Consider the following 22,846-nt stretch of genomic DNA (forward strand, 5'->3'; position numbering starts at 1 on the left):
AACCTAAACCTCCCCCACTGCAACTTGAGACCATTACTCCTCGTTCTGTCATCTGCTACCACTGAGAACAGTCGAGATCCATCCTCTTTGGAACCCCCTTTCAGGTAGTTGAAAGCAGCTATCAAATCCCCCCTCATTCTTCTCTTCCGCAGACTAAACAATCCCAGTTCCTCAGCCTCTCCTCAGAAGTCATGTGTTCCAGTCCCCTGTTTGTTGCCCTCCGCTGGACTCTTTCCAATTTTTCCACATCCTTCTTGTAGTGTGGGGCCCAAAACTGGACACAGTACTCCAGATGAGGCCTCACCAATGTCGAATAGAGGGGAACGATCACGTCCCTCGATCTGCTGGCAATGCCCCTACTTATATATCCCAAAATGCCATTGGCCTTCTTGGCAACAAGGGCACACTGTTGACTCATATCCAACTTCTCGTCCACTGTAACCCTTAGGTCCTTTTCTGCAGAACTGCTGCCGAGCCATTCAGTCCCTAGTCTGTAGCGGTGCATGGGGTGCTTCCATCCTAAATGCAGGACTCTGCACTTGTCCTTGTTGAACCTCATGAGATTTCTTTTGGCCCAGTCCTCTAATTTGTCTAGGGCCCTCAGTATCCTATCCCTACCCTCCAGCATATCTACCTCTCCTCCCAGTTTAGTGTCATCTGCAAACTTGCTGAGGGTGCAATCCACACCATCCTCCAGATCATTTATGAAGATATTGAACAAAACCGGCCCCAGGACCAACCCTTGGGGCACTCCACTTGATACCGGCTGCCAACTAGACATGGAGCCATTGATCACTACCCGTTGAGCCCGACAATCTAGCCAACTTTCTGCCCACCTTATAGTGCATTCATCCAGCCCATACTTCTTTAACTTGCTGGCAAGAATACTGTGGGAGACCGTGTCAAAAGCTTTGCTAAGGTCAAGGAACAACACGTCCACCGTTTTCCCCTCATCCACAGAGCCAGTTATCTCATCATAGGAGGCAATTAGATTAGTCAGGCATGACTTGCCCTTGGTGAATCCATGCTGACTGTTCCTGATCACTTTCCTCTCCTCTAAGTGCTTCAGAATTGATTCCTTGAGGACCTGCTCCATGATTTTTCCAGGGACTGAGGTGAGGCTGACTGGCCTGTAGTTCCCAGGATCCTCCTCCTTCCCTTTTTTAAAGATGGGCACTACATTAGCCTTTTTCCAGTCGTCCGGGGCTTCCTTGGGTCACCATGAGTTTTCAGAGATAATGGCCATCTTCATTTAGAAGAATTTACTACAGTATCATGCATGTTACATTAAAATTAATCTTTGAAACAGGGTCAAACATTGAAGACCTTGCACTTGAAGGGGATGGACTTTAGTTCTAAAACAAATGGACTCTTAGAGAAAATGAAAGAGATAGGATCAACAGCTATACATCAGGGTTTCTTGCAACCTTTTAAGAGGGAAATTCCTATACCTGCTTTCAAATAGCAAAGGCAAATAGCAAAGGCAACATTGTCCACCTTATTCTTCATCTTTGTATTTCAACAAAGGCAGACAACACTACCGGCAGCAACAATGGCAGTCACGGCTTCTCAGTAGCAATATAAAAGATGTCCCTTTAAATCCATGATATGAGAGAGGAATTTGTCCTCCATTACTTCTGTACTGCAGTTAAAGTGCAGATGTGACATGAAGTTCAAGAGCAACAAAACAACCTTGAATTCAGTTCCCTGAACAATTGGAGACTCTTTGTCATGTTTACAGCAAGTGGCAAAAGATACTGTAGACAAATGGGTTTTGGATATTATAAAAGGACAGTTTGAAATCTTCCCTCCAGATCAGCGTCTCCTCCCTCTCTTTTCATGGATCCTTCTCTCAAACTGGTGTTAAGAAGAGAAATCCTACACTCTATTAATGGATGGAGCAGTAGAGGAGGTTCAGGAAAATCTCAAAAACTGGGGTTCCTACTCCCACTATTTCCTAATTCCAAAGGAAGATGGAGGTCTTCATCCCATCCTGGATCCAGGGCTGAACAGATGCATCCAAAAGCTCTTCTTTGAGTAGTGTCCCTATGTGTGCTCCACTGTAGGTGTATCTGTGCCCCTGTGCCTCTAATTGGAGATTTTTAACAAGAGGTCTCTGGAATCACCGGGAGTCTTGCCTTCATATCCGTGTTCTGGAGTTAAGAGCAATTTGTTGGCACTCAGATCATTCCTTTCTCTGGTCAGATCATTCAGTACTCCAGTGCAAAGATCAGTGGTTCAAGCAGCCACAGACAGTATAACAGTATATTAGAGGTGGCAGGGTCTCTCAATGAGTCAGTGGACCAACTACACAGAGACTTTTCTCAGATGCACAAATGGTACTTCGGGGCTTCATAGCTACTTTGGGGTACTTCAGATAAAGATCTGTTTACAGAAGATTTAACACTAAGTACCCTTCTTTTTGTTCAAGAGCAGCAGCAGATGATCACTCTCTAACAGATACATTCCTCCTACATTGGGGTACAGAGCTGATGTATGCTTTCTGACCATTACCTCTCATGTGGATGGGGTGACCAGATAGCAACTGTGAAAAATTGGGACAGGGAGTGGGTGGTAATAGGACCCTGTATATGAAAAAGTCCCCAAAAATGGGACTGTGCCTATAAAAACGGGATATCTGCTCACCTAAATATGGAAGATTGTGAAGATGATCAGCCAGGATGATGCTTATTGCCCAAGCATGGCCAAGATAGCAGTGGTACATGGACTTGTGCCTTCTTTCCAAAGGGAATTACAGACACTTACTTGTGTCACCATATCTTTTGTCATGGCAGCAAGGGAAAGTGTACTGTCCAGATCTGCTTTCATTGCATCTGACAATGTGGGTGATAGGACTCTGACAGAATTAGAGAAATCTTTCTCTGTAGATGTACAATATGTTTTACTTAACTCTAGAAGACGAGCAACTAGGAAATGTAAAATGAAAAAAATGTTCACTGTGGCTGTATGATCAGGTTTGATCCTGTCATCTCCTATTCAGTCGATATTTGCTGTTTCTAAAGAAATGAGTTTGTTCATAACTTTCAGCACAGAGGCCAGTTTTAATAAATTATATATGAGCTTTATTCTGAGTGTTGGATTCCATGAGCTCATGCACCTCAAGAATTTTCTTGGAAGCATGAGCACTTTCTAGTTTAAATGTTTTCACAGGTGACACATTTCTTCAGCCATGAATATTCAGTTTATATAGGTTTCTTCTGACCAACTGTAAGAAATAGTTGCACCAAGACATTTTCCATGTAACAAGCTGACATTCTAGTTCAGAGGGCTCATGTGGTGTTTGTGAGATATAATCAAAAATGTCCCATAAAATCAAATACATTGATCCATTTTATTACAATTCCAAAATGTGTAAACATGCTGTGGTCTACATACAGAAGAAAATAAATTTGTAATAGATGTGACAGTATGAATAAGTGATACTGTCCTATAGTTGTAAGTAATTTTTAATTCTTATAGTAATCCTATTTAAAGATTTCTTCCAATTAACCTCTGAGATCACCAGACCTGAAAATTGTTTCCATGTGTCTGGGTCAGAAATGACATCTATATTTGCACCATATAATTAAGATATCAGAATGGGTGTGGTTCTACTTCTAAGATGAGAGTAGAATCTGCAACCTGTCATTTAGCAATGCAAGTTGTATCCAAGGATATATTTAGCTTGAGTGAGTTAGGTGAAGAGCAGTTAGGATGTGTAAAAAGATCTCTACAGATGTGAACAGTTTTTTAATTTTGTGAAATATCCATGTTTGTTGACCAGTAAAGTATTTCAAGACAATTCAGACTTTGAATTGAATATTCTTTTCTCCTTTTTGCAGTTACCGCAATAGTATTATACTATACAGCAGCAAGCCCACATAACATACCTTTGACTGAAGTAATTGGGCCAATATGGCTAATGTTGCTACTTGGAACTGTGCATTGCCAGATTGTTTCAACACGAACTCCTAAACCACCACCTAGCACAGGGGGTAAAAGAAGAAGGTACAGTCTATACTAAAATGTTTTCTATGAGTTAGGTTCATGAGTACACGAAATTATTTTGGAATATACAATCTCTGAACCGTTTTGCAAGGTTTTGTCTACTACAGAGTATGATGTTATGCATTGTCTTGTAAGAAATTTGAGTACTGTTTATATGTTTACTAATCTTTAAAAGTGGCTGTTAAAAACTTTAGTCTTTATTTGGCTATGTATTGAACCTTACCTTTTGCTTCAAATTGTTTGTTACTAAATATTGGTAGAGACTGTTCTGTAAATATGACTATAAACTTTGTATTATTCAGTATTCAATACTGAACAATAATCTTCCTGTTGGAGGCACAAATTAAAAGAATAACAGTGCAACCACAAACATAGGCCCCATCCTGCCAACACTTAAGTGAATTGGTTTACTACTATGAGTAATCCTGTTGAAATTGGTGGGACTACTCAACAGTAATTTTTGCGGGTTTGAGCCTTTAGTGTTTAGTGAAATTACATTTTTGTTTAGAAGAAATTATATAATGTGCTAAATGTTTTAAAATATTTATTAAAGCAAAATGGTAAATTACTAGATTAAAATATATTTTGAAAAGTCTCATATTTTGCATGCTTACAAAAATTGCTGAACACATTATAGAGCTAATGGATTACATTTATGAAGATGCCTTCCAATTTTAATCTCTTCTGATGAAGGAAATTAAGGAAAGCAGCACATTTGGAAGTACATAGGGAAGGAGATGGCTCTAGTACCACAGATAACATGCAGGAGGGAACAGTGCAGAGCTACGGTACAAGCACCTCTTACAGTATTGGCGCAGTCTTCAGAGATATCTGGCATGCTGCTTTCTTTTTATCAGGGTTTGTATTTATTTAAGGCTATGTACGTTAGATATGTACTATCCCTTTTCTGAAAAATTAAAATTTGATCTGTATTTCTATCAAATGTTTTTCTATTGAACAGAATATTTTTCTGTGTTTCTAACATACTCTGAATTATTTGAGCTTGTGTACACATTAGTCTTTATTTTGGCAAATTCTAGTGAAATAATCCATGTGAAGTACAAAATTAATGTCTTAATTTTACAGATGTGTTTGATGCTTGAGGGAGAAGTATTATATAAGGACTATCAAAGATAAGACACTTCAGTTTCTCTATTTTAAAATCCTGTCAGAGAATAACTTAGTGGTGGCAATGGAATTCCATGGCATGACAAATTCAAATGTATGTATTTCTTTGCTCTAACTCTATGCCTGTGTGCCAAAAAAAAAAAAGGCAAAGTGTCAAATACCCATAAGCTTTTATTGTTCAGCAAGGACCAGAGAACACTTAAGGTAATGAAATATGCAAGAGGCAGTTCTTTTTTAAACTAAGGCTTTATATGATTGGAGGTAAAATACAGTTATTATGCCCTTCAGTAGCCTATTTCTTTTGCAAACAATTAATCTATCCAAACAATAGTCCTCAGAAGACTTACGTAAAAACATTTAATAGCTCTCTGGAATCCAAATGCAAGTGCACTATACATCTTCATTAGAAATTGGGAGGCATTTAGAAACAGTTCAAAATACAGTAACTCCTCTCTTAATGTTGTAGTTATGTTCCTGAAAAAAGAGACTTTAAGCGAAACGATGTTAAGCGAATCCAATTTCCCTATAAGAATTAATGTAAATGGGGGGGAGGGGTTAGGTTCCAGGGGCATTTTTTTCATCAGACAAAAAACTATCTTTTTTTATATATCACTCTCTCACACACACACACACACACACACACACACACACACACACACACACACACACAGTATAAGTTTTAAACAAACAATACTATATACAGCAATGATGATTGTGAAGTTGAGGTGGTCAAGTCAGAGAGTGGAAGAGGGTGGGATATTTCCCAGGGGATGCCTTACTGCTAAATGATGAATTAACCATAGAGGCCTCAGCCGCATGCTAACACGTTAATGTAGCCTCACACTCTGCAAGGCAGCTCGTATGGAGGGAGGGGAGACGCACACCATGTGTATGAGGGAAAGAAATGCTCATTGCCCCTTTAAGTACACTGACCCTACTCTAAGTACACTGCCTTTTTAAGTATATCAGGAAGTTGAGACAGCAGCTGCGGCCAGCAAGCTCCCTCTGTCCTGAGCCCTGTTGTATCCCCACCCTACTCTATAAGGAGAAGGGATAAGTGGCGGGGGACACCCTGACATTAGCTCCCCTTCTCTCCCTCTCCGCAACTCCAAGGCAGAGGGCAGGAGCACTCACATGGCAGCAGGGGGGAGGGACAGCTGAACTGCCTGCAATTGATAGCCTGCTGAGCGGCTGCTGCATAGGGAACTTAGGAGAGAAGGGGGCTGCCGGTCCACCCTGGTTCCAAGCCCCCACAAGTTAGCTGCAATGGACTGCTCTTCCTGCAAGCAGTGGACAAAGAAGGCGGCTGCTAAACAGCGTTATAAGGGAGCATTGCACAACTTTGTTCCCTAATTCATCAGCAACGTAACAATGAACAAAGTTAATCGGGACGACTTTAAGTGAGGAGTTACATCACATACTGTACTGTAAGGTGGTCTAAAATTGAGAAAAGAGATACTGCACTTTCTTACATGTATGTTTTATTGTGCAAGTCCAGTCAATATTACTACACTACATTTGTGATTATGTGCTCTTTAACTCTGATAAAGATTATTCAGTTGTTCTAAAGTTAATTACCAGGAACATCATATTGAGCTGCAGTCCTTTAGATATTTTAAAGCACTTAAAATTAAAATGGGATAAAATTGCATATAAACTTTATTTACATTTTTTCATTATGTAAACTAAACTGGCTTTGAAAAGTAACATCAAACTGGTGATCTTTTTGAGTAAGCCCACATCTAAATGAATTGTTCTTTGTGCAGTCCATTCCAGTGCATTTGGAGCAGATTGTATAAAGTGCTGAATCTTTTACTTTCATAGAAGTCAACTGCACTTACCACCACACAGGATCAGGCCTGTAGCACCCCAGAATTTCCCCTCACTTTCTCAAGGGTCAACATCACATACACAATCTTTCTAGTTAAGCAGGACTGTCTGTGTCTCACTTTAGAGCTTATTTACATCATTTAATCAAATCTCAGGGTTATAAGCAATGAGAAGAACTTGCTGCACCCCATCCTGAAAGGCTAGAGCTTCTTTGACAGCCCATCTCAGGAAACAGATTAGATTTGAGTTTGCAATGTCTCCTATGGCACATTGCATAGCATTATTACTAGGTCATTAGGAAGGCTCAAGTTGTCTTTGTCTACACTGTGAGTTAGGGGTGTGTGATTCCCTTGCTTGTGTACACATTAGCATTTGCTTTCATCAACCTAACATGAGTGTAAACAGCAGTACAGTTGCAGTTGTATGGGTAGCAGTAGCGGAGGCAGGGCTGAGCTGTGCTGAGGGCATACTCCTGGTTTCAGGTGGGTTTGTACTCAGTTTAGTTTAGTTCACTTAGTGAATTCAACTAAACCATATTAAGGCCACTTTAATTCTCAATAACAGTATCCACACAGGGATTTTATGCAGCTTAACAAAGCCACTTCAAATTCACACAGTTTGTTAGTTCGGATTCACTTTTCTGGATGTTCCCATGTAGACAAGCACTTAGCACTGTAGTTGAAGGCATGTTCAACATTTAAATGTACATGATTACTTCCATTTTCCTTAGTCAGAAAGGTCTAATTTCAGTCAACACACAGAATCATGGACGCTGGATGTGGTGAAACTTCATGCTATTTATTGCTCTCCTGCTGCTACAGAGCTACCAGTGTAGAAAATACTGCTGCTAGCATAGCCTTTGGTATGGAACAAATTGAACTGAATTTGATTTGTGGCTTTTTTCTATACCAAAGGAATTGTTAACATCGTTGCCCAGATATTCACCTGCATGATTCATTGTGTATGAGCTGTTCAGTCAATCCCTTGCATTTTTTCATCTATAGAGGAAATGATTTGCATGTGGTTTTTTCTACCCAAACACCTAAAATATTGAATACAATAATGAGTTGTGTGTGTGTGATGGTGTAACCCACACACCTACTGGCTGTGGTGTTCTGTCCCATCTAGTGGCATGGAGACCACTTTGAGAGAGAGTGAGTGTCTGCTCTACAGCCTTAGTTAACAGCCATATGTCTTTTGGCTCATGCACTAAGCTCCAGAGATCCCAAGTTCAATCCTGCCTGCCGACAAGTGGGGTCTGTCGGCGTTACAATGGCACCTAGGAACTGGGACTTGTCAATGCTTTTTTCATTTTAAAACGTTCATTTCTTTCTGTTAGTATTTTGAAAGAAATAAAATTAAGCAGTTTAACATATATTGCCCAACAGTCTTGTCTTCCCTCAGAGCTTAATTTCCAAAGGTGACAACTCTACTTTTTATGGAACAAAGTATCAGAAACATTGTTAAATGTATATAGTTTGGTCTAGAAGCGGGGCTGGCCACCAATCTAGTAGTTGTGCAATGTATGTATACCAGGGGCTGAGAGCATTGAAGAGACAGAATACACACCTCTTGGAGGGATGGAGTGCTTCTCATTGATTTTCTAGCAATGTCTCTCTTCTCTGGCAAAAACGCAGGTCAGAATTTAAAGGCTCTAGAAGTCCAGCATTCTCAGGCAGGAAGTTCACAATGCAGAATCTTTGAGAGATGTGTGGAGGAAGTGTGCCCCAATGATTCTTCCAAGAAAGGCTGATATTTACACAGTAACAACAAAAAGAAAAGGAGGACTTGTGGCACCTTAGAGACTAACCAATTTATTAGAGCATAAGCTTTCGTGAGCTACAGCTCACTTCCTCAGATGCATATCGTGGAAACTGCAGCAGGCTTTATATATACACAGAGAATATGAAACAATACCTATTCCCACCCCACTGTCCTGCTGGTAATAGCTTATCTAAAGTGATTTCCAGCACAAATCCAGGTTTTCTCACCCTCCACCCCCCCACACAAATTCACTCTCCTGCTGGTGATAGCCCATCCAAAGTGACAACTCTTTACACAATGTGCATGACAATCAAGCTGGGCTATTTCCTGCACAAATCCAGGTTCTCACATCCCCCCCACCCCCATACACACACAAACTCACTCTCCTGCTGGTAATAGCTCATCCAAACTGACCACTCTTCAAGTTAAAATCCAAGTTAAACCAGAACATCTGGGGGGGGGGGGGTAGGAAAAAACAAGAGGAAACAGGCTACCTTGCATAATGACTTAGCCACTCCAAGTCTCTATTTAAGCCTAAATTAATAGTATCCAATTAATAATATAGTAATATAAATTAATAGTATCCAATTAATCAAATTAATAGTATAATAGAATATGAACAAGAGGCTGCTCGGCAGCTCTCCAACACGAGTTTCTACAAGCCATTACCCTCTGATCCCACTGAGAGTTACCAAAAGCAACTACAGCATTTGCTCAAGAAACTTCCTGAAAAAGCACAAGATCAAATCCGCACAGACACACCCCTGGAACCCCGACCTGGGATATTCTATCTACTACCCAAGATCCATAAACCTGGAAATCCTGGGCGCCCCATCATCTCAGGCATTGGCACCCTGACAGCAGGATTGTCTGGCTATGTAGACTCCCTCCTCAGGCCCTACGCTACCAGCACTCCCAGCTACCTTCGAGACACCACTGACTTCCTGAGGAAACTACAATCCATCGGTGATCTTCCTGATAACACCATCCTGGCCACTATGGATGTAGAAGCCCTCTACACCAACATTCCACACAAAGATGGACTACAAGCCGTCAAGAACACTATCCCCGATAATGTCACGGCTAACCTGGTGGCTGAACTTTGTGACTTTGTCCTTACCCATAACTACTTCACATTTGGGGACAATGTATACCTTCAGATCAGCGGCACTGCTATGGGTACCCGCATGGCCCCACAGTATGCCAACATTTTTATGGCTGATTTAGAACAACGCTTCCTCAGCTCTCGTCCCCTAAAGCCCCTACTCTACTTGCGCTATATTGATGACATCTTCATCATCTGGACCCATGGAAAAGAAGCCCTTGAGGAATTCCACCATGATTTCAACAATTTCCATCCCACCACCAACCTCAGCCTGGTCCAGTCCACACAAGAGATCCACTTCCTGGACACTACAGTGCTAATAAACAATGGTCACATAAACACCACCCTATACCGGAAACCTACTGACCGCTATTCCTACCTGCATGCCTCCAGCTTTCACCCTGACCACACCACACGATCCATCGTCTACAGCCAAGCTCTGCGATACAACCGCATTTGCTCCAACCCCTCAGACAGAGACAAACACCTACAAGATCTCTGTCAAGCTTTCTTACAACTACAATACCCACCTGCAGAAGTAAAGAAACAGATTGATAGAGCCAGAAGAGTTCCCAGAAATTACCTACTACAGGACAGGCCTAACAAAGAAAATAACAGAACGCCACTAGCCGTCACCTTCAGCCCCCAACTAAAACCCCTCCAACGCATTATTAAGGATCTACAACCTATCCTAAAGGATGACCCAACACTCTCACAAATCTTGGGAGACAGGCCAGTCCTTGCCTACAGACAGCCCCGCAACCTGAAGCAAATACTCACCAACAACCACATACCACACAACAGAACCACTAACCCAGGAACTTATCCTTGCAACAAAGCCCGTTGCCAACTGTGCCCACATATCTATTCAGGGGACACCATCACAGGGCCTAATAACATCAGCCACACTATCAGAGGCTCGTTCACCTGCACATCCACCAATGTGATATATGCCATCATGTGCCAGCAATGCCCCTCTGCCATGTACATTGGTCAAACTGGACAGTCTCTACGTAAAAGAATAAATGGACACAAATCAGATGTCAAGAATTATAACATTCATAAACCAGTCGGAGAACACTTCAATCTCTCTGGTCACGCGATCACAGACATGAAGGTCGCTATCTTAAAACAAAAAAACTTCAAATCCAGACTCCAGCGAGAAACTGCTGAATTGGAATTCATTTGCAAATTGGATACTATTAATTTAGGCTTAAATAGAGACTTGGAGTGGCTAAGTCATTATGCAAGGTAGCCTGTTTCCTCTTGTTTTTTCCTACCCCCCCCCCCCCCAGATGTTCTGGTTTAACTTGGATTTTAACTTGAAGAGTGGTCAGTTTGGATGAGCTATTACCAGCAGGAGAGTGAGTTTGTGTGTGTATGGGGGTGGGGGGGATGTGAGAACCTGGATTTGTGCAGGAAATAGCCCAGCTTGATTGTCATGCACATTGTGTAAAGAGTTGTCACTTTGGATGGGCTATCACCAGCAGGAGAGTGAATTTGTGTGTGGGGGTGGAGGGTGAGAAAACCTGGATTTGTGCTGGAAATCACTTTAGATAAGCTATTACCAGCAGGACAGTGGGGTGGGAATAGGTATTGTTTCATATTCTCTGTGTATATATAAAGCCTGCTGCAGTTTCCACGATATGCATCTGAGGAAGTGAGCTGTAGCTCACGAAAGCTTATGCTCTAATAAATTGGTTAGTCTTTAAGGTGCCACAAGTCCTCCTTTTCTTTTTGCGAATACAGACTAACACGGCTGTTACTCTGAAACAGTAACAACAGATTTCATGGTTGTAAACCCCCACCCAGTACTGTCTCCACATTGCTAGTTCATTATGTACTTTTATTATAATGGCTGACTGAACCAGTGGATCGTATTTACAGAAGTGGATGTATTGTTCTTGGAGTATATTGTAAATTGAAATACATGATAGAGAGAAAACAGTTTTTATCAAATATATACATACATTCAAACCTAAATAATTTGGAAGTGTTTGAAGTATATCCTTTCTGAATAGCAGAGTCCAATATTGTTAATCGCTTGTAGAACATTCAATACTTGATTTTCATCCAGCACAAGAATGAATCTGTGAAATTCTGACCCCGTCTTGAATATCATTTTGGTGAGGGAAACCTTGCACGAACGGTATAATTTATTATTTATATTTTGATATTACGTAGAAATCTCAACCAGGTCAGGGTCCCATTGAGCTAAGCTCTGTACACATTCATAATAAATAAGTCAGTATCTGCTTCAAAGAACACACAAAATGGAACACCCCAGTTCTGAATTTTGAACAACTCTAGGATTGGGTCATGAGAGAATCTTTAAGAGCAGCACAAAATGAAAGTAAAGGGAGCAGAATATTTCTCCATTTACAGAAAGAAGATTTGCTCTTTTTTTCTCTCCTTCCTTCCCCCAATTTATGATAATGAAAATCTGTCTTCCAGAAACCTTATTTAAGCCTTCCTTAACACTTTCCTCTAGCTAATCCTGAGAGAAGACCATGTCAAAGTACTGCTTGGCCTGTCCTGTCTTTTGGTATGTCTGTAAATCGCAAAACACCTTCATATTCCTACAAGTGTTCATGTTATCCCCCTATATATTTCCTTTAGATTTTTCACACTTCATATAGTAATCTATAATAGACATGTATTAACATTCTAATAGAGAGTTACACATGTTCTCCACCTCAGGTGAAATTTTTAAAGCACAGTGAAGTGGGGAAAAAAATGAAATAACGTGGTTTTTGGGGAGTACTTTGGGATTGCTCTTTCCCAGTACTTTTCAAGTTCAAACAATGTTTTTTCTGGGAAAGGTCACATGAGCATAATATTTTCCAGTGTGACCATTAATCCCAATTCCAGTTCCTGTAAATGTGTGCAGAGATGTTCAAACCTGTCTAACCTGATCTTTGCAGTGAAAGTTGATCATGGGGAAAACCAGGTTTTAGTTGAACCAGAACCTTTGTGAACTTTACACAAAGGCCTGTGAATGCATTTCGAATCAAAGTTGGAAGAATTATCACAACTGTACCTCCTATCAGTTCAATAAGTCGTGGAATAGCAGAGTCTCACTGGTTAGGCTTTTGCATTTTTTTTATCTGTGCGCTATCTAAAAGAACTGGATTGAATTTTCATATTTATTACTACTTATTAAATTAAATACTTTTGATGCTCTGTCTGCCAGAAGACATTTAATGAGCTTTGTTTCTTTATTAATATACTGTACACAGAAAAAAGCTCTAAGGAATTGAATTACCTGATTATCATTTAATGTTTAATTGTAGCAAATTGTTTGTGGTAGACTTGATCAGAATTGAGCACTTAATTGTCTTGTATTATTCTGAATTTCTACTTACTGTGTGTCTCATGAGATTTGCATTTCTTTTCAATCACAGTAGCTATGAAGAAGAAAATATACCAAAAATATTGTTTTAGTGCATTAAAATGAGCTTCTTCTGCCTCCCTCTTATTGCGACTATTTTGTCACTATTGCTCCTTTTATCTTATTTAGCATCTTCATTGCTGGAAGTTGGGACTTCCTGAAGCACATTCTCTTGCAAACATGGCCAGCTAGCACCCAAGGGTTGATTTGCTTTCTTTCATAGTCTTAGTAATCCATTTTCCATAAACATAAATTATAGGTTTCATATGCACCTCCTTTTCTATCTCTCTAGCCTATTCATCTATTAACTAAATAATTTCAACACTGTAGAACTGCACCAAAGCAAAATTTTAATGTACCTATTTTGGGTAGTTTGACATGTTTTTTTTTCCTAAACCCTCAATAGTGTGTTCAAGTGGACTTTATCAGATTAATCTGTATTTAGAAAGTTTTTAAAATAAATATTGTGACAAAGTTCCTCCTCTGCTTTGGTGGGTCCTGTGCTTATTGGCAGATTTGCTCACCATAGAGGTTCACGGCAGCCTTCAGTTTGGCCACTTTCGCGGCTCAAATCTGCCGTTCACTCAGTTAACCTCATCACTAGCCAACATGGGGAGAGGAGGAAGAACAATCTCCACAGTCTGCTGATCCACTAGTGGATCGGGGAACAGGCCAGAGACCTTCCCCTCTGGTGGAACCCACAGTCCAGATCAACTCCTCCAGTATCAAGTAGGGAGTTAGGGGGTTGGGGGGAACCCGGGCCCACCCTCTACTCCGGGTTCCAGCCCAGGGCCAGCAGTCTACAGTGGCTCCTGTAACAGCTGCGTGACAGCTACAACTCGCGGAGCTACTTCCCCATGGCCTCCTCCCAACACCTTCTTTATTCTCACCACAGGACCTTCCTCCTGATGTCTGATAATGCTTGTACTTCTCACTCACAGCTTCTTTCGCCTCTTGCTCCCAGCTCCGTGCACGCACCACAAGCTGAAGTGAGCTCCTTTTAAACCCAGGTTCCCTGATTAGCCTGCCTTAATTGATTTTAGCGGTTTCTTGATTGGCTGCAGGTATTCTAATCAGCCTGTCTGCCTTAATTGTTTCCAGAAGGTTCCTGATTGTTCTGGAACCTTCCCTGTTACCTTACCCAGTGAAAAGGGACCTACTTAACCTGGGGCTAATCTGTCTGCCTTCTATCACTCAAGGTCTGGCCCGACCCTGTCACAATATGTATACAGGCTAAAGCATTGGTCATAAGAAAAAAGCAGAAGGCCTACAAGTGAGTCTTCAGAGGGGTTTTTTTTAAGGTGTTCACTGCAAGGGTAGAAAATTTTGCCATCTTTTCTTCTCTTTAAGCTTTTAGTAAGAAGCTTATCCTTTAGAAGTATTCATATATTCTATGTCAGAAACAATGATTTTCACATTTCTGTGCTCCCATATTACCCAGTAGTAAACCTGACTATCAGCTTTATGGTTCTGTTTGTCAGGCAGTAAGTAGGAGGCAAGTTCTGTCATTCAGTTGCATAATTTTAGTTCTCAGTTCTTCCTCATTTGTCTGCTTTTTGCATACTGGAGGCATGGAGTGGCACTTATATTAAACCACTTACTCATCCAGTTCTTTATTTTCTTATGGAAAAAAATTTAAGTGAGGGAAACAGAAGAAGGGCAACTTGAATAAAGACCCTACTTTGTCACACCCCCAGTCTCACATATGATTCCAACTTTGTCCTGTTTTGCACCCAGTTCTCCACAACCATCTTTCTGCCCTCTTCACGTCACACTATACATAGAATGCCCTTCCATGAGCTGTTCTGCCAATCGACTGTCCTTATTTTAAATCCATCCTGTAGGTCAACATCATAGACAACACAACAAAACAACTAGCTAAGTCAACTTGCATATATGTTTAATTTATCTCATGAATAAATTGTTCATCAAATGTGGAGAGAGGGACATAAAAACAGTGGAATTGAAACTGGGAATTGGTGAAGGAGAATTATGGTCAAAAGGGCTTAATTGTGATTTGGGGTAATTTTTAATATTTTTTTACTGAAACAAAATACATCCTTCTCCTTAAAACAAAACAGGAAAAAGTCTCATCACCCCATCACTTTTTGTGCATATTTCCTCTCACTCTTCATCTGCCTGTGTCTTTTTAGATTGTACATCTGTTGGAGTAGTGAGGGCTAAAGTAGGCAATCCCAAGACTACATCCATTCTGTGCTGAAGCAGTTTGTGGGGAAAAAAAAAATCATGCAAAATACAATAGACCTTCAAAAATATTACAGCATGATTCCTCTTCTAATGTTGGGGGGAACTTCTGGGGAATACCTCTTGAGGCAAAATGCCCTGTGAAGGAAAATGCTTTTGGGGAATGCCTTTCTTGAAAAAATCTTGCTTAGCAGGGTCTGCCTGAACTCCCAAACTGAGGCCTTATAATTGTAAGCAGAGCCCAAAACAGACACAAGTGAACCAAACTTTTCTGTTTCTCCAACCCAGTTAGACTCCCATAGATCCCTTTGATAAAATTGTAGCTTGCTACTCTAATTCATCTAGTTCATAAGTGGCTATTCTGCTCAGCCTCTACTATACTAGGGGCACTTCTGCAGCTCGAATAAGAGGAAAGAGCCTTAAGGAACTGTAGATATGAAAAATTATCAAGAAGAGCAGAAGTATGAAAATAAATTCCTCTGTCACAGCTCTATCTCTTGCCACAGCTGTCTCCTTCCTGGGTTTCTGTCAGAAGCTATTCAGGAAAATAACGAGGGATGTAGTGTTCTTGGTGGTCTTGAGACCTACTGTCCTCTCCAGTTCACTCTATTGCATTGGTCCCAATAAACTTTTAGGGCAACTGGATGGTAAGATTCAATTTAGATGGCTCCTCTCCAGACAGCACTGGCAAGTTTCCCTGACTTCCCACTGACCATGTTCTCTCTTCCTCCCTTAAGTAAAGTCATGAAGGCCTTGGGCACATTGTCCAGTTCTACTCAAGGTGCTCTGTCTTTTTCAGGAATCCTTTAATGGCAGTAGAATAGCTGTTACATCCCTGGGTCTATCTACAGTGTGTTGCTGGTGTATTTGGCTGAGGAACTGCCATACTTCTAGGTAGAAGCTAGGACTAATCATGTCTACATACCCCCAAAGGGTTAAAACTCTTTGAGGGAGAAAACTTTGAACAGAACAACTTAATGTTGCTTCTGCCATTCCTGTTCCAGGTGTAGTTCCTCCACTGACAGCTCTTTTTTTTTTTTTTAAGCTTTGCCTATCCCTCCCAGCCTCCAAAGCAGTATCACTGAAAGATTAGCTAACCCAATCCCCTTTAATCAGCTTTTTCCTATTGGGGGCCATCCTCATTTCTTTGCAGACTCTTGTTGAGCAGTTTTGTTACAGGGTGGTCAAAATCGGATTTACAGAGACCTGGGATTTCTGGGGCTTTTGGCTATGGCCTGAACTGTAATTCCAGTGACGTTGCCCTATTTGGGAGCAAAAATCAAAGATTTCTTTCATCAGCAGGCCACTTGTTTAGACCTTCTCTGTCTTTCCCTCTTCCTCCCTCCTCCCTGCCCCCCAATGCACAGAGGGGCTGGAGATTCTACTATCAATACGTGTTAGTTTATAAGGGGCTGAAGGCTTCAGTCTGATCCTAGATCTTCATTTTCTCAACCATCAAATCTTTCAGAAGAAGCTTTTCATAGAAATTCTCGTATCTCATTCTGTGTTGTTGCAGAATGATTTTCATCATTTGGTCATCCTGAAAGATGGACTTTCATATCTCCATTTTTTCAGCCCAATACTGTTACCTGTATTTTGCCCTGGATATTCATTTCAAATTCTGTGCTCTTTCTTTTCATTCATCCTTACTCCATCTTTATCGAGAGCCTCTTCATCCTCATAGCCAGTTTGCCCCAGGAGGGGTGTCATGTATACCTCTACCTGGATGACTTCTTGCTCTAGGCACTGAAATCTTATCTCTTCTGGGAAAGAGAAGGGCAATGACATTTATTCCTGCATCCTTCAATGCCTCTTGATAAGCCTTAAGGTGAATTCCCTATAAGTGCCCTCTTCAGCAAGTTCTACAATACATGAGTCTGCCTTGGGTAGCAGGATAAAGCATCCCAAACCCTTCCTGAAACAACATGCATTCTTTTCTTTACAACAGCCAAAACATAATCTATTATTTAGAGTGCTTAGTTTTTAATGTGTTTGAGTCCCCATTTGAACCTATGAGGATTATTTTTAAAAAGTGTTTTTAGTTGTCATAACTTTGGCTTGTAGGTGGGAGAGCTCAGTTTCCTTGTGTCTCCATTCTAACTTCACATTTTCCAGATCAAGGGGTGTGCTGCTTCCTCATGTGGCCCCTCAAATTTATTTCATACTGACAGGGTCGGGCCAGATGGCTACAGGAGAGTGATAGAAGGCAGATATATTAGCCCCAGGTTAGGTAGGTCCCTTTTTCCTGGGTAAGGTAACTAGGAAGGTTCCAGAACAATCAGGGACTTTCTGGAAACAAGGCAGACAGGCTGATTAGAACACGTGCAGCCAATCAAGAAGCTGCCAGAATCAATTAAGACAGGCAGGCGAATCAGAGCACCTGGGTTTAAAAAGGAGCTCACTTCAGTTTGTGGTGTGCATGCAAGGAGCTGAGAGCAAGAGGCACAAGAAGGTGAGATTGAGAAGGCATACTACTGGAAGACTGAGAAGTACAAGCATTATCAGACATCAGGAGGAAGGTCCTGTGGTGAGAATAAAGAAGGTGTTGGGAGGATGCCATGGGGAAGTGGTCCAGGGAGTTGTAGCTGTCACAACTGCAATCCACAAGGCCCTGGGCTGGAACCCGGCGTAGAGGGCGGGTCCAGGTTCCCCCCATCCCTCCATTCTCCCAACTCCCTACTTGATACCGGAGGAGTTGACCTGGACTGTGGGTTCCACCAGAGAGGAAGGTCTCCGGCCTGTTCCCCGATCCACGAGATGGATCAGTAGAGACTGCAGGGATTATTGTTCTTCCTTTTCCCCATGCTGGCCAGTGATGAGGTTAACTGAGTGAATGGCAGATTTGAGCCATGAAAGTGGCCAAACTGAGGGCTGCCGTGAACCTCTGAGGCGAGCAAATCCGCCAATAAGCGCAGGACCCACCAAGGCAGAGGAGGAACTTTGTCACAATACTTTTAAAGTTCAGATGAAGGTTACTTGCCAACAGTGGGAGTTCTTCAAGAGGAGCCTTCGTATGATCCAAATACTGGGAGATCTAGTGGTGGTCCAGTTGCACAACCATTTTTTCTCATTAGTGAGGATATACAGAAGAAAGAACTCAAATAACTTAGTTTTACCTACCTTGTGTTCAGAGATGGTCTGGACATACACTAGTAATCCAGAAATCTAAAATGCAGCCATTTACCTGCTTCATATAGCTATGTGCCACCTTGTCCTGTTACAAGATCTCCATTGTTCACTAGGTAAAGATTTTGATCTAACAGTGCCACCCGTGTCTATAAGCTGTGTCCAAAGTGTGTCAACCTCAAAGGCTTGCAGGTCTGAGCTATCTGCCTCATCAGTTGGTAAATTAGCCACCTCCTCTTTCCTGTACACATTCACCACTACCATCCATTAGAAGCCACCGTAGATACCAAGTTGTAATTTGGAAGCGCAGTCATCCACTGTAGTAAGCCTTTCTTTAGAGTTTCTGCTTGTTACTATGTCTGCTGCTTACTCAAAGATGTTGGTGTGTAGGATGGGAAGAGACGGACACAGGACAGGTTAAAAAGGTTAAACTTTTGGATAGCAGTTTTCATTTTAATTCAGTATATGATTAATTCACGCTTCATGCATGGGTGTGCCAGGAATATGAAATTTAAGTTTCAATAATTATCAGTTAAAAATTCCTGAGAATAAACAGTTATTTGATCATACCTTTACGTTTGTGTTTGATACAAAAATGTGAACGAGGAAATCTATTCCCTTCAGAATTTGCAGTTGGCTTTGTCAAATTGCTGTTATAAAGCCTTATATGGTAACATACAGGTTTTCTTGGTCTCTGTCTCTTCTTTCAGTAGTATTCTATATAATATTCTTTCATGTGCTGGTTGTTTCATTTGATATTCTGTATTCCTACAGTTGTAACAGATAAGCTTTAAATGGTGAAAAGTAGCACAGATACTACTGTATCAGATGCTTGATTTAGATTACTAGTTTTCATCCATCTCAACAATTAAGTCAAATAGTTCGGGGAGAAGGACATAGACAATAATAGCCATATAGTAATTTTATGTGCATGTTTGTTTTTGTTTTGTTTTAAATCTAGATCAAAGAAAGCAAAGAATTCAATAGATAAATCAACAGAGACTGATAATGGCTATGTCTCCCTTGATGGGAAAAAGACAGGTAAAAGCAGTGAAGATGGAGTACAGACCCATGAGCCTCACTGTAAAGTGATTAGGCCAGAAGAGGGAGTTTGGAGCACAGGAACTGTGAGAAACACATACAACAATCATAGTCCTCACAAAGTAAGCATGGTTCATTTTTCATAACTAAAAGTAGTGTGTCCAATTACATGCGCACTGTATTCCCACAGCAGTTTGGATAGGTTCCCATTTATATCTTGACCCTGTGTTTTTTAAAGTTAAAAAAAAAAAAAAAAAAAAAAGGACTTATGTTAGGCTACTAAGGGCCTAAGTGCAATATCTAGTTCTGGGTTTCTTGCTCTTAAATTTTTCCTTGTGTTTTCTCTTCACTGTCCCATCAATATTTTCTTCCTTCAAGAAGAAATCTCCACCAAAATCTCAGGGCAATATTTTAATAAGAAATAAAAGAAAAATATCTGCAGGTAGACAGAATGCACTGCAAGCAACTGAATTTTGCATAAATGACTTGAAACCTTTTCGTAGTGCTGTCTGCAGTCATCCTTCCCTGGCATAATGTGTTGGGAAATTACATACCATGTTGTACAACCTAGGCCATCCCAAAGGCAAAAATACTGCTTTTCAGAAATATTATATCTAAATGGTGGTAATTTATGTGAATACTACTTCATAAATATTTTGCCATAGACACAATAGGAGAACCCCAGCGGCACTGGTCACCCAGGATTCGGAAAGTCCATATCTACGGCTCGACTCCTACCACAGGAACCTCATTTTACTGACCTTTAGGTTCTCTGATTTTCTTTAACTTGACTTACCATGTATCCTTGTATTTCTTATTTGTTTTAGCCTTCATGAGAAGGCTTTGCTTCTACCTCACCTGCTGCTGTTAGATTTTTCTCTGGGATGGGTCTGCTTCTCTGCTACAGTTGGACAAACTTCACAGTAATGATGACTTCCAAAATTCAAACAACCCCCCACACCTTCAAAGGGTTTCCCTGCCAATCCTCCATGTTCATAGTTTCTCCTTCCCCTTCTCCTGTGGATAAGTGCAGGGATCTGCAAGTGTTTTCTTTCCTTCCCTTCCCCATGGAAGTGAAAAAGCTCTCTGGAATGCAGAGCTCAGAGGGGGTTGATGAGAAGAAGGATAGTCTTCAGAAAGTAGAGGAGGAAGGATGTGTTGCTAAACATGGAGCTTCACTGGTTAGATCTGATAGCTCTGAGTTCTCCTATTTTACCTTACTTCATTCTCCTCCAAAACAACTCTACCATTATTGCGACATGAAGATTTGGAAGTGCAGCATTTAAGGAAAGCGAAGGGAAGCAAATGAGGAGCAGCCTATTATTCTACCTCCTAGAAGGTGATGGTGGTGGTAAAACAGGAATTTTTGCCTAAGGAAAGTTTCAGTGAGACAATGGCTTCATTCAATGAGATGCATTTTTAATGGAGGGACCCATTTTGGGATCTCCCATAGCTAGTGTAACGTATACACTCTTTCTGTACACCTAGTTCAGGTTTTGATACACTTGGGCAGGTGAGATTTAGAATATTTGTATATGGTAGTTTGTTTCATGCTTATCCTTGATCATGTCCCTTGCTGAGCATTCTACTGATTGGCACACTTAATTTGTATTTACTGAGAAATTTTAGGATGCTTTCACTGATTTATCACTATCTGTTCTGGCATCATCATTTACAGTATGTTGAAGACAAAATAAGACTTGTGAAAATGTTTCTGTAAAAAATGAGTTTCCTCAGTGTGCTTTATCTCACTTAAATGGTGAGCAAGTTTTTGAAGTTCCAGGCTCTCATAACACTTTTTATACATGCGTAAACAGTTTTCTGGATAATTATATATGTGTATAGTCTATTTATTTGGAAAAACAAAGACCTCTCTATATTTAGAGTAAACTATGAAAAAAGTTGAGGTAAACTATATTTCCAAAGAAATTAAACTTCTTATGTGACATTTCCCTTTATACCTGTTAACATCAGCAAAAAGGAAAAGAAATCAGAAAATATAATTGATTATTGCTAAATCTTGCTAATTCAGCATTTTGAAGTCTGACTATTTTAAAAGCTTGTGTTGCCTAAGGAGTCTTGATGCTTTGCTTCAAAGCAGAACTCCTGCAGCTAACAAGAAAAAACTTCAGAAAGCAGAGTTATGAACAAACAATTTTAAGAGCAGATGATAGCCATTTATTATAATTTTAATGGATGAGTTATCTGTTTAATAACTAATTTTAAATTAAGTTGCCTTTTATTCCTTTAAATAACTTTGTTAAAAGAAACTTTGAGAATGGCAGAGTTCAATGAGGATGCACAGAAGCATTAACCTTTTGTCCAAATGCCTGCAACATTATTGTAATTTGGAACAACAAACACAGTATCTAAAAAGACAACCAGTATTGGCAGTATATTAAGGTGACAAGCAACACTCACCTCATGCTGTGTCAGACCTGTCCAATTTTCAGTAATCAAATGCTAAACAGCTCAACTGTTGAAGACCTAATCAGACTATAAATCCAATGCATTTAGTAAAGCTGTTTAATTCTCAGGCCTAGTCAAAGCCTTCTGTGCATTGCAGGTGATGGAGAAAGAACCTGAACCAATCCCCTTCAGTACAAACAATGGCCTGGTGCCTGATTTGCAGGAAAAAAAGGCATTACTGCAAATCCTAATTTTTGTAGCATTGCGAGACCCAGTCATTGCCACACCATTATTCTAAACCCTGCTTTTAGGACCACCCACCCAAAGTTGCAACTCAGTGGACAAAATAAACAATAAGTTTAGCATGCCACCCATGCTCATCCCATGTAATTGTACCCTGTGCAATGCTGCCATGTCATTGATTCAAAGTCCAAAAGGCACATGCACAACCAGAGAAACCGCAATTACCCAGTGAGAAACATGTAACCCCACACAAAGAAATGCAATAGTTGTACTTGGCATTACTTATGCAACCATTAATCTGTAAGAGAGTAGATGAATTTGTAGAGGTGGAAGTGCAGAGCAGGAAGAAACCTGCTTCTGCCTGATGTCTGGCTGCTACTAGCAACCCGCCAACGCTTCTTAGCCCTGGTCTACACTGGGGGGGATTGATCTAAGTTACGCAACTTCAGCTACATTAATAACGTAGCTGAAGTTGACATACTTAAATTTTTCCTCAGTCCCTGGAAAAATCATGGAGCAGGTCCTCAAGGAATCAATTCTGAAGCACTTAGAGGAGAGGAAAGTGATCAGGAACAGTCAGCATGGATTCACCAAGG

At 40.7% G+C, this 22,846-nt stretch overlaps 1 protein-coding gene across 10 annotated transcripts in view; it reads left to right on the plus strand.

Moving 5' to 3' along the window:
* PHTF2 (putative homeodomain transcription factor 2) overlaps positions 1 to 22,846 on the plus strand; it is a 187,678-nt gene that overhangs the window by 104,612 nt on the left and 60,220 nt on the right. For 9 of the 10 annotated variants that reach the window (XR_012156838.1, XM_073328594.1, XM_073328591.1 and 6 more), the window contains exons 6-8: positions 3,843 to 4,008; positions 4,702 to 4,866; positions 19,519 to 19,720. Coding sequence is in view for 9 of the 10 variants with exons in the window: in XM_073328594.1 (XP_073184695.1) it covers positions 3,843 to 4,008; positions 4,702 to 4,866; positions 19,519 to 19,720 (533 nt within the window). In the remaining variant the exon portion in view is untranslated. The remainder of the gene's footprint in view (positions 1 to 3,842; positions 4,009 to 4,701; positions 4,867 to 19,518; positions 19,721 to 22,846) is intronic. The other variant, XM_073328595.1, reaches the window with a different exon arrangement.

The sequence above is a fragment of the Lepidochelys kempii genome, chromosome 1 (assembly GCF_965140265.1).
Source record: "Lepidochelys kempii isolate rLepKem1 chromosome 1, rLepKem1.hap2, whole genome shotgun sequence".
NCBI classification, from domain to species: Eukaryota; Metazoa; Chordata; order Testudines; family Cheloniidae; genus Lepidochelys; species Lepidochelys kempii.